At 35.8% G+C, this 17302-nt stretch overlaps 1 protein-coding gene across 3 annotated transcripts in view; it reads left to right on the top strand.

The window, feature by feature from the left end:
* Window positions 1-10484, top strand: part of LOC138943583 (uncharacterized) — a 44535-nt gene extending 34051 nt beyond the window's left edge. For 2 of the 3 annotated variants that reach the window (XM_070314540.1, XM_070314541.1), the window contains exons 4-7: window positions 1657-1964; window positions 7484-7615; window positions 7811-7948; window positions 8643-10484. In XM_070314540.1, coding sequence (XP_070170641.1) covers window positions 1657-1964; window positions 7484-7615; window positions 7811-7948; window positions 8643-8864 — 800 coding nt within the window. In that variant the 3' untranslated portion in view covers window positions 8865-10484. The remainder of the gene's footprint in view (window positions 1-1656; window positions 1965-7483; window positions 7616-7810; window positions 7949-8642) is intronic. The other variant, XR_011448500.1, reaches the window with a different exon arrangement.
* The last annotated feature ends 6818 nt before the right edge of the window (window positions 10485-17302 follow it).

Below are 17302 nucleotides of genomic sequence, written 5' to 3'. Positions count from 1 at the left end.
CGGGTGGCACGGCGCACTCTCTCCGGTTTTTGGTCGCGCGACTATTCATCTCGTCGAGAGCGATAAGTCAATCTGACACTCGAATCTTCGACTCTTCGATATCTCTACTTTGGTACGATGTTTCTCGCTTGTTTGAGGAATATCATTATTCATATACTAATCGTAACTTTTTGCGAGATGTGATATTTTGTTAAATATTTTGACAAATTTTATTAAATAATAATGGTGAAATTAATTAACAAAAGAAAATATTTTTTTATGATATAAATTTATGATGATCGTATGTGGTGATATCGTATACGTATATAACACTTTAAGATTATGTTTGACTTAAAAGACAGATTTTAATGTGAAAAATTCGGCAATTATATAAAATATTATACAATTTAGAGAGAATATTGATAAACATAAAATGTGTCACATCGATTTATAAACGATTTAATCTTAAATTAAAGTTATATTCCGCAATAATATCTGATCGACTTATGCATCGCTTGATTTTTGACATCTCTTCGAGATGGTAGTCGAGAGGGAGGCACGAATTAAATACAGACAAGACACGTATGCGGTAGCTTCTCGTCCAAATGCGTACGCAACTGTTGATGGTTTGTCGTCATATCGCTGCACGTGATCTCAGGCCCCTCATCAACGGTCGTAACTCGCGTAATAATGCGACGACGAATTCACGGGCACATAATTCGATGAGCGGTGATTCTGAAACTGCCCGATGATCATAAGACGGTCTCGATCGAAATCTACCATTTAGGCGCTTACTATCGACGAGTGAATCCCCGAGGGTGGAAACAGAGGAGAGTAGAGGGCCCAATGAGCCGGAAGCTCAATGATAATTTCACGCAGGCATCTCGCGACTCTCTCGTCAAATCGTTCATTACCGTCGAATATTGAACTATATCTCCGTCTTTTATTTTTCAATACGCAGACAATTCCGTTAATGCCCGCACGTTAAGTTTTCGTTGCAAAATGGCTTCGATCTTGCAAAGTTCATTCACCATCGCCTGCATTAATGTAACCGTTTTGGTAATCTCTACAGGCTTTTCTACATTTGTACATCTTCCATACGACATACATTAAAATGCTGTGACGACAGTATGAAGATTAAGGGGGCATACCTGTTTGAACCTTTGAAAAATGAATACATTTTCTAGATTTTTTCCAACGCAATGATTTAAAAAGAAACTGATTTTTACAATATATATTATTAAAATAATTTTTTTAAGCTGAAGATTTTTATTTAGATACTTAATAATATTGTATTAATATTGTACAAAAAAATAAAAAGTTTTTATCAAATCGTCGCGCTGCAAAAAAATCTTGAAAATGTATTGATTTTTTGAGAGTTCAAAAAAGGGTATGCTTCCTTAAAGAACGAAGAAGGAAATATTCCTTGTCGATCTCACTTTATTGCAATTATTGCATACATGCACAAATAAAAAAGAGAGAGTATTCTCTTTATATGTTATATAATATTAAATCATAATCTTACTTAAAAGAAATTGAAGAGGTATTTTAATTTTTTATTAACATAATATTTAATAGCATAATTTGAAAGCCATATTGTGATCGGTAACTTAAAATATACAGTATGCTTAAAAATTGTTCGGTTAACAAATCTAATACGATTATTTCTGTTTTCAGAGTTCTTCTTGTGGTTAAGTATATTCGCGATTGTACTAGCGTCACCGATGCACCATAAAACAACAATGAACGATTCCTGTGACGATAAGAAGAACGTAACAATAGATGAATGTATTCAAGAGAAAATGGACACTCAACATATGAAATGGTGGAACCCTTGTGGCACTTATACTGATTTCTCTGCCAGTCCTGATATCCAAAATACCGATAGCCAGACAGAGGTTGTAAGTGACGCACATATGATAGGAAACGTGATCATCCTAACGCGCAATGCATTGACCCATGCAACCATGTTTCGGGAGCGTTATGTAAGTAATAGAATTTATATTTTGCGCCGTTTTTCATTATCACACATATTCTCTTAGAGAATTTTAGCTATTTGTGAATTATCATTGTCATTCATTTTAATGCGGATTAGAATCGCAAAATATATATCAGAGGTTTTAATATTGAATTCATCAATGCTTAGATAATCACTAATGTGCCTTCTAGAAAGAGGGGAGAAGAATAGATAGAGTGAGAGAATTTCAAACGGAAGATGGTTATGGTAGTACTTCCGGTCGTTCGGACATTGATCGTAGTTCCCCGAGTCACATAGACCTTCGAAAAAGATCTCGATCTTGTGAATTTTGTCACGTCTTTATATTGATCGAAAGCGCGTCATTAACTTAGTCCTGCTTTTTCTTCTTATAAAAAAAAAAAAATATATATATATATATATAAAAATAATTAATATAGTAGATTATGCAAAATTTGTGTGACATATTCATGGATATATAATAGTGTTCTTTTAATACAAAGCACGCTTCAAAAATTACAATATAAAAATTGATATTTAGATAAAATATATTAAATATAAAAAAAATATAAGTCTGCTTCTTCATTTATTATATTCTATCTATTAAATTGCGAGACTTAACTCTATATTACAGTTATTATTTTCAAAGGAAAAATTGCGACTACGATTTAGATTTCAAAAGTAATATGTAATCGATTTTATGAGACAGATAGATGGATACATATGATCACGAGAAATTTTAGTTTCGAAAGAATCTTCCCAACCAATCGTACCTTATTATTTCTGGCCAAGGGCAATAAATCACGCACCAGACCCAAGCGGTTCCTCAAGGTTTCTCTCTAGAGGCGATTTAAGAAAAGAGATCGACTTAAAAACCGCAAAAGCAAAGACGATGTTTCGCATGCGATTTTTTTTTTTAAAGAAAGATCATTCAAAATTATCTTTACATGCTGTCTAATTGTGCCGCAATACCGTTTCTTCACTGAGCATCTTTTAGTTATATGTATAAAAACATAGGAAAATTCAAACGAGAAAAAGGAAACGCGAAAAAGTAAACGATCATTAATTCTTAAACGGCTACATTTTTCCAAATAATGGTACCCAGAAATAAATATCTATGACTGATCGTTGAACATCAATTACGACCGCACAAAAATCTTCCTCCACTCGCGCGAACGGTATTTACTTAGTTAAGCAAGTATATGACCGAGTAAATTAACATTCGTCGCGTGCATCGGGAAAGGATATTTATGCCTCTTCGTATTATGGGGTCCGTCTCGCCCTAAAGGCCCGGCCGAAGGCTGTTAGAAAACGTTCCCGTTACATCATCGCACGGTGATACCGGATACCGATGTTTTCCAAGTCAGCGCATAATACGATATCGCATGGATCCGCGACTCGCTCTTACCCTTGGCAGGAAAGACAATAAATTGTGCACGTGTAAATACTTCGCTACTTGCGACATAGAAAGAATGGCGTGGAAAAAGAGTGAAGTCATAGTTGAGGAGACGAGAGTCAGGTTCATCTCCGTGTCGTCAGCGTCGAGGCTGAAAAGCTTCAGGGACGCCTTCCTCACTTGATATCGACTCACGGCGACGCACCGTCTAGTGGTCCATGACTTCATCTTCCGACACTCGTTATCGGTTCAGCATAAACAGTCTATAGACCGAGGAAGAATTAGATTAGTCAAGGATACCGAGAAAAGGACGGAAAAGATCGATGTATCTCATTGCGCGAACGCGAAGAAAATTTGCAAAAATATGTCGCGGTCTCTCGCAATCGAAGAAAGAATTTTTCGTAAAGCTTCCGGGATGATCGAGAATCTTTAGAATCACATTTGTAATCGATCTACTACACGGACAAAATCCATTCGGTTGTGGATCTGGTAATATATTTTATTCTTCCTCTGTACATTTATTCGCTATATCGTGAAAATTTCATTGTTCCGTCGTCGTGACGGTTCATCGTACGTCCTTGCATACAGTCTGTAAACAACTTATAAGTCAAATTTGGCTGTCTGCGATCCATCGTGATCGCGACGGGGACAGTGTCTGCATCTTCGTACGTGAAGGAATCGGATAAAATATCGGAAGCGGAGGATTCCAATAAATCAGAATCGGAAGCTGCCCCTCTCCTGTTCCTCTGACGGGCACGCCACATCGGCACATCGCCTGCATACTAAAACCCAGACCGGATATACAACCTGCCAGTGCATGTACTCGTCTTGATACGACACATTTCTTCTACCATGGCGTATATTACAGCGTTTCGATCTCTGCTCGCGTCGCTGCTTTGCGCAATAACATATTTTTCAAACTCACGTGACATTCACCCGATTGCGGATTTTTTATCTCAATTCTACAAAATCTTAAAAAAAAAAAAAAAAAAAAATTTAATTAAATGTTACGGAGATTAATAAAATATGATTTTTAAATATCGGAAAAAAAAATCTAACGATTTATACAATTGACGCGATGTTACTGGAAGATTAGCGATAAAATTTCGAAATTGTGAGCATCTTATATAGATCGCGCAAAAAGTCTATTTCCATTTTTAGCTGTTTCTCTCTCTCTCTCTCTTTACATCTTACTCGTAGAATGCGTCGAACTTGCGAGCCATTCGATCGGCTCTTGAAATCATCGTCACACCGAAATTTTATAACTTCTAATAAGCGGTGCAGCGGTGAAGCCGCGCTAGAAGAAAGACTGAAAGGCTAATTGATTTTGACGGGTCCTCGGCAGAGCCGCGCGCGGAGACCGTACCTATTCTTGCCAGCCTACTTCCTGCCAGCTTCCAGCTCGGTTTTACGATTATTCGTGCCCCAGTGTGGCCGACGAGACTTTTACGAGGCACAAAAGACCCCGCGCCACAGATTTGCTCGCCGCCAGTGGTTGTTAGCGACAATTTTTCTCATTCCTTTCCTTTTTGTCTTGCTTTTATCACTTCTCTCCTCGCTCGTTCCTACTCTCGCAATTTCTTCGCGTTTATATGTCCCGCGGCAGAAAAAGTGCGAGGAAAGGAAATTCAAACGCTTCGGAGCGTGAAACAAAGATCATTCGTCTTTGCAACTTGACGCATCAATCTTGATGTTGTATCAAAATGAGAATTATCAAAGTATCGATACTCGAGCGGAATGAGAGTCATCACGTGTGAATGTGACCAACACATCATAAAACGCGACGATGAAAACGAGTTCTTTTCGGCACCTGAAAGAAGGAAAGGCAGACGCAGGCTTAGCAGAGAGTTCCAGTAGGTAGACGCGTAGGTCTCGCTAATGTATTTATTAGAGGACTGCTTGCACAAAATTATGCGTAAAATTTCATTTAATTACCCATCAAATCCCTCATTACCTATGTATATGTTTATACGCCTAGAAAACTTGGCGGTCGAGATATGGTTATTGGTATTATTAGCGATAACGGCTGATGACGCAATCGATGGCCGACCACCGTGCGTATTTAATATTTTTTTGATACAAAGTGATGGGCTGAAAAGATATCTTTGTATCCTTCTGGATGCTTTCGTAACGACCGGGGCGTGAGAAGGACCGATCATCGATCGGCGCACGAGTGCCCGCAGGTACACGAGATCGAATATGCTATAACGAGGGAATGAATTTAATGAATGACTACCGCGATGCCGCCTTTCTATGAGCCACCCTCGCGCGCCGCTATGATATCTTCAAAAAATCCGTATGTCACATATATTTATTTTCCACTATTTTCGTTCATCAACCTACATGCGAGGTCATAAACCTGTTTCGCCGTTGTGGCAATACATGCATTAGATAGGAGCGCAGACATTGAAGACATATGAATTATCAGGCTACGCAACACGTGGTTCTTTGACAGTGTTGATTCTCAGGAATGTTGTTTGCGATCGAAGGTATTATCGCATCGCGGGTCATGAGAGTAGTATCGTACGATCATTATTTCCATTCCTGTCCGAGATAATATGCACGCGCGATGCGTTATCTGCCCGGAGAATAATTATTTCAAGATACGAGATCAATGATGATGCTAAATCATCTTTCTTCGCATATAAACACTACTCCATTAAATACCGTTCGTTAAGCCGGAATAATAATGTCGTGATTCTTTTAAGGCGGTTGTTTGATTCTTCAAACCATATCGCAACTGTTTATCATAATAAGAGACGAATGACCCATCTCGCAATTTAAAGGCTTGCAGGACAGAACGCATCAAACGCGAAACGTAATTGCGAAACGCTACATATTACATAATTATTATATGCATATAATAATTATACGAAATTTTATTTGACATAATAATTATTGCAATAGCATTTATTAATTCTCTGAAGCTTCGTAGTTGAAGCAGATATACTGAAACGATCTTCTACGCAAAATCACATCGCGATATCGAAATACGAGTACGAGAAACGACTTGGCAAACTACAGCAAACTACGCAAACGGTAGCATGTTTCTCTCAAGTTTTCCTACCGGCACTTCCCAGCTCAGTGGGTGTGATTCATAATGACTCGTTCGACGTAACCGATCCCTGATGGGATAATTAGCGTGTCTCGGCCGGCGCCTGGATTTCCAAGTAATTTCTCAGAGTAAAGGACTAAGCTGGCTTTTGTTAGCTGACCCATCCCGGTATTCCCGAATAGTCAGTTCGCCGCCGCTTCTGGCACGCGCGCGCTCCCACATCGAGAACCGGCGCAAACCGCTGTGAGTGTTATTCACTCGGAAGCGTTCGTTTCGCACGGTCTGTTGCCTGTTTTCATTGTACCAGGAACGAGGGATATCGGGAGACTGATCGTGTAAGAGGTGTTACACGACGTGTAATCGGTGACTAAACGACGCACTGACATTCAGTGGCGTCGAATTACGCTAAGCTAACGCAGAGAAATTAGATGGAGCGCGCGAATCCGGTGCTCGCATCAGTGCTGACATAATTGACGGATACCTGGAAATACAATAAGAGTAGCGCGATGCACTACTCAATTTATGCTCCTCTTATAAAGTGACGATATTAAGCGATGAGATACACCGCTATATTCGAGATAAAGTAGCGCCAGGACCTTGCGTTTTTATAAAATCGTGTCTTTCTGTTTCTTTTTTTTTTTTTCAAATTTTTATCAAGAGAATAAAATTGAGATTTCATCAAATTAAGCGCGATATAAAAGTAAGAAAATTAAATAATTGAATAAACAACTCGTTCTTATACACATATAATATTGTAAATGCAAATGGCCTCTGAAAAACAATAAAAAAATAACAACTATATCATCTTATCACGATATGCGCATTTTATATTACTTTATATACATCTTAATCAACTTCCGTGTGCATGATGAATATGAAAGAAATGCAGAACGATGTAGCGCGCTGCGCCTACGCAAAATAATTTTTCTCAAATTTCCGCGGGATTATATACGCGCTTAAAGCATAACGATGAAGGAAACTTGATAGTTTGGCATATCTTTCTTTAATGTTGCGGCTCCATTTTTGTATAAAACAATACATCTAATCGCGCCCACGGTTTTCTTCTTTAATTTTGCAGATCGAGGAGACTTTCAGGATAAAGTACGATTCCACTAATTTACCGTCTGCAAACTGGAATTACCCTTGGCTGCCTAATATACCTAAGAAATTGGGAGAACAATTAAGCGAGGAGTATCTGAGCAGTATAGACGTATGTGTTATCACTAACATTATTTTATGTCGCTTTCTTTTTGTTGCTAGCAATGCACAATAATGCACTATATTTGATAATAATGTACAATAATAATCTCTGGAAAATGCATATTTTTACGAAGCGTGTAATGTGCGCGATATACAAATACAAATAAATAAACGCTGATTGATAGCATAATTGGTACATTTTCAGATTGATACGGCTCTCGTTGATGCGTTTGAATATATACAAAAATATGCGATGGCTCTGGAACAGACGGTTTGGGACCAGGAACACTATAAACTCGGCTTTTACGAGCAATTCAGGAAAAGCGAATTCGATTGCCGAAGTGTGAGTTTATTTTGGAAATCGTACACAAATCTATTGTTTTCATAAGTAATTAAGCTCCATAACCATAAGTTCTTGATTTGCCGCCTTTTCGCAGCTGGCGATAATAAAGAGAGAATCACTTTGCGCGCGCGACTGTCACGATAACACTAATGCAATTAATGAAATGAATTATTCCGCTTCCTATTGTTACAAGTGTGATAAAAAACGTATTGTCAAATTTTGTCAGCATTTTACGTAAAAGTTGAATCGTTAAAAATTGTCGCTGAAAAGTCAAACTATTTACCGTTTTATCTATCATGAATGACTTTCGAGGCTCATTTTTCTATGCTATATTGAAATTTTCTTTGTTTTTGTATTTATTCTCGATATGCATCGTCGACTTTGAAAAACGTAAAATTTAAGAGATCGTTGCAAAAAACAATCATCACCTATTGAAAATTATAAGCAATATTTGCCTTGATCCTTATATTTACGATATACCATACATGTATTCGTCAATATTTGTATAATGATTAATTTTAAATTAGTAATTTATAAACTTAAAAAAATTAACAACTTCTTAGAAATATTTTTGAAATGCAATCTTCTTGCTAATACGAGATCTTGTTTTTTTTATCAAAAAAACTCATAATATATTTCCTTATGCTGCATATATTGTCTCGGTATTTCTAATATTTTGATGCTTCTTTTACAGATTCTTTGCGAGATACATGTTGCTATATTGGAGCGCGGATTAACGCAACGAGAAAATATCAAGCGATCAGTCATGCCTTCGGAGTTTCGAGGAGAATGTGTGAGAAAAAACGCGACGCAACGTAACGTACGGGACTGGATATGCTATCGTGAATATATGAACGGTCTCGAATATATATATCAAGTGTTCCATCACCTGCAGTCGCGATCTAAGCAAATGTAACGCAACTCTGAAGATGACGAGACGAAAGTTGGAAGAGGGTTACCAGACGACGATTCCCCATCTCCTATCTCGGAAAATCGACTCAACGCTGACTCGGTATTCTACTATTGTAAGATAGAGAGAAAGTGAATGGCGGAATCGGACGACATTGTCGAATCGTAGGATATCCCATACGATTGACATATTCGATATGTTCACCGTCCATTTTCTCTCTAATGATATGACACAATATGCGTCAAGTAGAATAGCATAAAGGAGAAAGAGAAATAAAAATCAAAAAATCGCGTCATTACTGGTCAATTGGTTTTCACCGTCACATGCATACGTACACAAAATTACACATGTATCGTTTTGCGCGAAAATGCACCATAATGCATTCGTGTATTTGATTTCGCGCGCGAAAAAGAAAATAGATATGATAAATCCAATAATTCCATCGTCCAACGTTCAACACAAATGTATCTTGAGACAACAACATATCATGATTATTTAATATTCTAGCGTGATATCCCTCTATTATTCTCGATACATTCTTCTTATGATATTTTAATAATGTTGAACACGATCACAATTTAACTTTAGTTTTTAAATACTTAAAGATTTGAGACTCTTCATCATACTTCTCTATACGAACAATATTGAAAAAATTATCTGCTATTACAATATACGCAAGATTAAAGTACTCGAAAAAATCAAAAACTATCACGAAAAATATTATAAAACAATTTCAAGTCGATTTGTCTAATATGATTATTTGTGTAATGTTTTGTTTAGAGAATCCATGTCAGTTGGAAGATGTGGATACACTATCTATGCTCAATGCTTAAAGCAACAAGTGAAATGAGCAGAGAAAATTAGTTTAGTAGGAAGAAATTCATTTATTCTGTAGGCGCTGTAGGTTATAATCAAACACAGTATTTTCGATCTCTCGTCATCAACGAACAGAGAAAATTGCGTGTATAAATTACACTGTGCACGCGACAATAATTTTACATTATTAGAAAGATTTCTTTTGCAGCAATTCATGCCTCATAATCTTATACAATAATTTATTGACTAACTATAATATTAGTATTATATCTATATTTATTCAGATTATTTATTTTATTTTTATAAAGATTTTACACACTTCGATTAATTGTATTTAAAGTATCTAGTTGAGCTTAAAAGTGCCTAGTGTATGAAAGAAAGAAGGATATATCACAATTAAGATTCTGTGCGCACGTATTTTACATTTCGTGTGTACGGAGTTTTGTTATCATAATATCACCATCATAGTGCAAAAGGAGAAAAATGCAATCAACTCGAAAACCATTCTATACCGTTTGTCGCGCTGTTGCTATTGCTTCCTTTTGTTGATATATATCTTCACAGATTCTAAGGATTCTCTATCAAAGAAACGAGGCTTGTTCATTTTGCACTCTGGATTGCATTTTGCAATTATTTCACTCGCAATAAGATCCTTCTAGTATTACATTTTATTTTATACTATCCTGTTTAAAAAGTATCCTTTTACACGATTTTTTTTTTATACTGACATCGATTTTTTTTTTGTTTTGTTTTTATTTTAATAAAACGTGAGGCTGTTAGGATTATTGAGGATTATTAGCAACAGACGTATCAGAGGAAAAATTGTTGTCAATATAGTATGATTTGTCGTCAATATGAGTTTACGATCTTATACACGGATCAATATTTGGCCGTTTTATGTATATTTTACCTGTATAATTATCAATATTTTAATTTATAAATCCATACAATATATATTTTTCTATTGTCTAATACATTCTCGTTTACATAATCTCAAATAAAAAAAAAATCATATGATACGTCCTATGCTAGTAATCTTCAAAATTAATGTCAGAAGAATTTTTTGGTACTTACGACTCAAAGTCACGTGGCTACGTTTCGCAAAAGAGCGGTCACAATGGAAAAAGTTACTGTGCGATTACCTACGAAAAAAAAAACGCATATATTATCATACGCCCTTAATCATACTTAATTTTCGCATTAGTAGAAACTCGTAAGTTTATTATAAATTTCATGTATATGTGCGTACGAAAGTCATTCTTGTCATCGACACAATTTTAATGCGTTCGTCATTAAATCATTATTTATACGCACACACGCATCGTATAAAGTGTATTTTTATTTCCATTTGCGTCTGTGATATATGCATCCTAGAATATCCCTCAGGCGATTAATTATTCATTACCGAATTTTTCATCACCGAATCCACTTTGCTTCCGTTTCAATAAAAAAAAAAAGAGACAGAGAGAAAAAAGAATGAAAAAAAAAGAGAGAGAAAAGAAGAACAGATGAGAAAACATGGCATATTGTCTCGAGTTTTAATTCTATATTTGTAACCTGATTTTATTATTTGTAATTTAAAATAGCTAATTGTTATTTTAAAATAATATTTTTTTAAATATATTTCTACTATAAAGTATTGATATTTTTCATATCACGATAGATCACGATTTGTATTTTAGAGAAATATTATTTTTGATAAATTTAAAATCACAAAATTTGTTGTATAGATTTTTTTAAACACATTTTCTTTTTCAAATAATGCAACAGCGCGGTAAATTTTAGCGTCGATTAATATAAATGTGTCTTTCATGCGTCTTTAATCGGTCTCTCTGTCTTTTTTAATTACAAGTTGAACAATTGTAAAAAAAATGTATAGAACGCATAAATAAAAAACCATATACGATCGTAAATATTTTGATTTACTGTAAAATTGAATGGTCGCGGTCGCTTCATATACATATGTATATTGTATATAAATAGTTGTAATAATATTCTATAATAATAATAAACTACGAATTATAATTATGGATATGCAATATGGATTATAGGCTCAGAATGCCCACTATGTTGTATCATATTATATCATAAACCAAAGACCGTTCAACATTTTATCGTTGTTTCTTCAATACCAAACTCTTTCCATTCTCCTCAATGCAATTTCCTCTAAAAAAAAAAAAATGTATCTAAAATATTTGTATACGTTTAAAAAATAGACATAAATAGATTAGCTTTTTAAATGAACGTGTTAAAAAAAAAAAAACGATCGATCAATATATCCATGAACTTAATAAATCTCACTTGCTCCATAGATACAATTAATAAATGTATTGTGCACATTTCACTATTTACTTTTCGATATTAACGAGACGAATTCTCCGATCATCGGTACATGTTGCTCGAGCATTCAGCTCGAACATTCCAACCTGAACAAGCGGAGAATCTATCTTTTCCCATGATCAGTGTCCGATGCCGTGTCTCTCCGGAGCTGTCGACGTAGTCGGTGTTTGAGAAGAAACGCGTAAGTACATGATCATCGGACCGGGTACGGCTCTGTCCCAAGCCGCCGTGTTTGCACACGCTGTTAGCTCGTTGTCATCGTTCGCCCAACTTACTTTCTCATAAGGATTTCCACTTCTCTCGTGCTGACCCCGTGTTTAACGAACCCTGCCCGCCTTCTCTTCGGTATCCTCCTCCAGGTGGTCTCCTGAGCGCCGCCGAGGTGTCAATGTTTTGCCTAGCCATTAAGATCGTTAGCCCATCTTCCTACGCTGCGTTTGACCGTTCAAGAGCGATACGATTCTCGAATTCTTATAAGAAGATGGGATAATTGCTTCAAGTAAAAATAGCTCCTTTAAAGTCTAATAGTACATAATATCAAAGAAAAATGTTCGCTGTAAGATTATTTTTAAAAAACTGTTTTATCAAAATATTCTTTACTGCTTGTAATTCGTTTGTGGATGCGTTTTGTTTTTTACACAGTACTATGCCGTATAAATCATTGAAATAATAAAAATTAAATTTATATTATACAGTAATTTTTTTGCAAACATAATTGTGTTGTGTGTGTGTGTGTGTGTGTCTGTGTGTGTGTGTGATATAAATGTATTTAATAATACTTACTTCAACATTTCTAAAAATATTAGCTAAACTAAATGATTAACAAGTAATGATTGATGAATTTTCTTCGATGGAATCCGAAAGTCCAACGCTTATTGCCAGACAATTGTAGGACTGTCCATGAAGAGGACCTTCAGACACTCTATTAAAGTATTAAGGATGCGCAGGGCACATAGTCATCGGTGGCGCAGGTAAGGATCGACGATCAAATCTCATGGGAGGCATGAATGAATCGTGAGAAGAGGCTAAGACGATCGGTCGGCGTTATGAATGGCTTGGAAAACTGCGACGTTTTTTTTCCCGCGGGATACGCTTTTGTTCTTTCCCTCTCTACCCATTCTTCGGCGTCTCTTCAAGTTTGTTCTATCATTGACGACAATTCTTTTGCGCTTCGCTTTAAATAAGTCCAGCGCTCCGAAATATCGTTTAGCTCCCGCCACTGCCGCAGGCAAATATTTCGGTCTCTTTCAGTTAAAAACAAAAAAACCAAAAAAAACCAAAAAAAACGGACAAAATAAAAGGCCCCGTTGTAATTAGGACAGTGCGCCCGCATGGATTGCTAGAGGGAATCGCCACTCACTATTTTCATTCTTCTTCGTCCTCGCCTCATCGCTATTCTCGAATACCCGAAGGCGTCCTACCGCTACATTCCTAGTGATTCTTAAAACAACTTTCAATAATGTCGAGACAAAAGGCTTCCAAAATTGAGCAAAATTCTCCCAAGACATCGCGCGGTATCCTTGAAAGATATATTGTTAGTTCACTATATTGATAAAGTTTTGCTTGAGCAAAAATTTAATTTACGTGTCATTATATGTTATATAAATCTCCAGCAGCGTCTTATAAAATTATTACACAAAAACTATATTGTATGTGTGTTCTTTTATTACGAAAATTTCTAAAACTTTGTTATAAACAAAAATATTTAATTAACAATAATTTTTGACACATAAAAATATCTTTTTTGTAAAGTAATTATATTGAATTTTGATCTTTTCTTTTTTGACGACGAGAGATAAAATGTCTAGGGAGTAAAACCTTATAGTAATCGTTAATTTGAACAATCTGAGAAAAATGAGAATGGCACACGGTTATCTTTAACTGCTGCTAATTGAGAGGCGGTACCGTGCTAATAGATTCCATTCCTCGCCATCCTGTCATGGTACCGCACAGTTCTAAAATAGTCTAGATTTATTTCACAACTTAATTTTGCCTTGTTAGCCGACAGACTAGTATAAGTGGTTCTCTATTCGTGCGTTAATGCGAAATGCGTGCATGTCCTTCATCAGAACCTAATAAATATTAAGAGTAATCTCTTGCGTTAATTTTCAAGATATATGTATTTCGCATCTTTGTCTATAATTATGATTATAACACACCTGAAATCATATGGCATTATATATGTAACGTACAGTGCGCTTCGTCATATATGCACAATCAATTCAATAAATAAAATTTATGCATATATAATTATTTCAAGATTCCTCATTAAAAATAAATTACAATAAAATTCTGTATACGACACTAACAATATGCAAATAATATTAAAAACTAGATAAATTTGTTTATAAAAATTTAAATAAAACGAGAAAAGAAATACTGAAAAAATAAAGCAACATTTTGTTAAAAATAAATCGTATGAATATCCTCTCGCATTAAGACACGTGTGTCTAGAGCCGCATCTCGTGTTAGCGATTACGACGCGGTTTCTTCTGGTTAGCGGTGAGATGGCTTCAAAGAAAAGAGGTGCCGTTCGTGGGAACCCTGAGATCACTTCCTAGAAGCGTGATATCGGTCGGAAAAAAGAAGAAAGACAAAAGGATCGAATGAAGAGGGAACGATCGGCATTATGGAAACGCCATTCTTTCGCAATATTGGCGTTGTCCTTGTACGCGGACACGTCTCTACTGCAGCAATTCTGTCGACGAGCTCGTTTTCGACCAGCTGTTCCAGTCCAACGAGATGCATTTTGTCGCGAGATAACGCGCGGAGGGCCGATTCGGGCACGTGGGTGGGTCGGCGATAACTGGTGAAACACACGAACACTTTTAACAGCTAATTGCCATAGATAGGGACGGCCGAGAAGTTGACCGTGGAGCTGTTATATCGTGAACCGTTCTCGCGAAATGCATGGGAACCAAAGCCATCCTGACCGACGCATGCGTCATCGTTGGTATCCGTATGAATGTACGAGACGGTCTCGAATTTACAGTCGATGTATCAAGATTGATTGAACGTGGTCATTTTCGAAAGTCACCAATGTAAAATACATTACGAAAGAGTGATTTTTCGTGTAACATTACGTTATAACTATAGCTTTGTTTAATGCATGTCATTCATTTCCAATGAAAAAAAAAAATTGTTTGCGGAACTATAGTTTGCACTGAGAAATCTTTATTTTAATAAAGATTTTTTTTTTAACTCAGTGCTGGTATATATAAAAACTTATTAAAAACAATCAAAATATATCAAATATATTTATGTTACATAAAATTATTGTTCAAGTTAGTATATAATTGAGATGTTAGTAAAACTGCAGACTCGATGAAATAATTCTCAAAGTAGTAAAATAATTTTTCATTCTCTTTTCTTCCATTCGATTTTCTCAATTATTTCTGTAAAATTTCTCGCGTCGGTGACTATAACGTATAGTTACATATCTTTTATATGGGAGGTAGTCTCTATGGGAAGTAGTCGGTTTAGTAACGGGCTTTCGGTGGCGGGGATGGCGAAGGTTTGAGAAGGTAGCCCGAAGCGGAACGACGAGGTCGCGACATCGTGACCACCGCCAGCCACTGATTTACATATTGTCCACCGCTGAAACAGCATCGCGGGCTCTTTGTTTTGGAATGCCTATGCTGGAAGCGAGGAGAGGAGCTCTCTTTCTCCGTCGCCCTCCGGTAGGAGCTCTCTTGCTCGCTTCTACGTTAGTAATAGCGTCCAGATCCAGACGCCAGTGCTATCCGCCGAACCACCAACGTCGATCTCGCTGAGAACTCCGAGAGAAGGCGTCGGGGTAATGCATTCTCATTTTTCGAACAGCGACACCCTTACTGCATGTTCTCTCGTACATGCAACGTACGTGCAACCACGATTCTTCGCTGATTAGAACGTTTCTCTTGACACGAGCGACTGATTTTCTGCGATAGCAGCTTTAGAAAAATTATATTGTAGAAAGCGCACGAAAAATGATACGAACGTAATAAAAGCCAAATAAAAAGAGAAAAGGAAGCAACGATTTTCAGAAATTTATTTTAAAATCTTGATTTCGATCTTTGCCATAATTTCGTAAAATTGTATATAAAGAGATTTATTTGATGACACATTCATACTGAGTATCGTTTTTCGTAATATAAAAGAATTATATTTTCAAAATAATATGATCACTATAATGTAATAATTTCTTTACAGCATCTCTTATTACGATAAAAATAATATTTCGAGTTTAATATAATCAATTATAATATTATTTGTATTTATTACTAATAAAAAAATTAAATAATTCTTTTTTTTTATATTATATTATTATAATATATAGAAAAATGATATTACACAATTAAAACGGATACATTATTAAATAAATTTCTTTCTATACGATTCTATGAAATTGTAGCAAATATCAAAATTTTAAATCAAATATAGAAAATTCTTGTTTTCTTTTCGTTAAAATTAATTTGGGACCATTTTCCAATTTTCACTATTTTTATATCTTGATATACGACTTTCAAGGGAAAATTATAATGCTGAAAGATAATAAAATGACAATTGTGTGTAGGTCATCGGGACAAAAGCGCACAATTATTTTGAATAAAAGCAGGTAGATACACGCATTAACAACTTACTTCCGTTTGACACTTCACAATTTTAACAATAAGTCATAAAATTCATTTATTTAAAATGTTTCCGGCTTTTTGTCACAATAGAAAATGTTACATATTTTCCTATTTTCATATAATATAAGCAGCAAATTGTATCTTGTTATGTATAAACAATAGCTGTGTCAATGTATAAGCTGCTGTGTATGTATGTGTTTCATCAGTAATAATTTATCACGTGTTATATACATGGATATATAATTATATATCCAATTAAGTTCTGAAAGAAGAGGCCATCCACTCGATCTCTTTGGGCATGTTTGCGACAGAAATGTCTCTCATAACTCGAATATATTTTGTTGTGGTGGCCCGTAAAAAAATGATTTTCAAATGATACTTCTCAGAAAAAAAAAACAAATACGGATATTCGATTGATGTATCATAAAATGCGTTACGTGTCAAAAATAGCGACTAGTAGCAGATAAAGCACACTTCACAGAAAGTATACGAAGGAAGAACTAGATGAACATGTGCCGCGAATTCAGTATTTCGGTATCGGTGTTATTTCATTGATTCGTGGTCGGGCTGGTTGCCGCACCCCTCTCGATCGTTTCACTTGTCGACCGCAGTCAGGCACGAGACTCATGTTGATGCCTTGTTAACATCCGCGAAACGACCGTCGGGAATTCCAAA

Source organism: Polyergus mexicanus, unplaced genomic scaffold, assembly GCF_030449975.1.
Source record: "Polyergus mexicanus isolate NDT 795.1 unplaced genomic scaffold, iyPolMexi1.0 SCAF_27, whole genome shotgun sequence".
NCBI lineage: Eukaryota > Metazoa > Arthropoda > Insecta > Hymenoptera > Formicidae > Polyergus > Polyergus mexicanus.
This window is presented reverse-complemented; position numbering and strand designations above follow the sequence as displayed.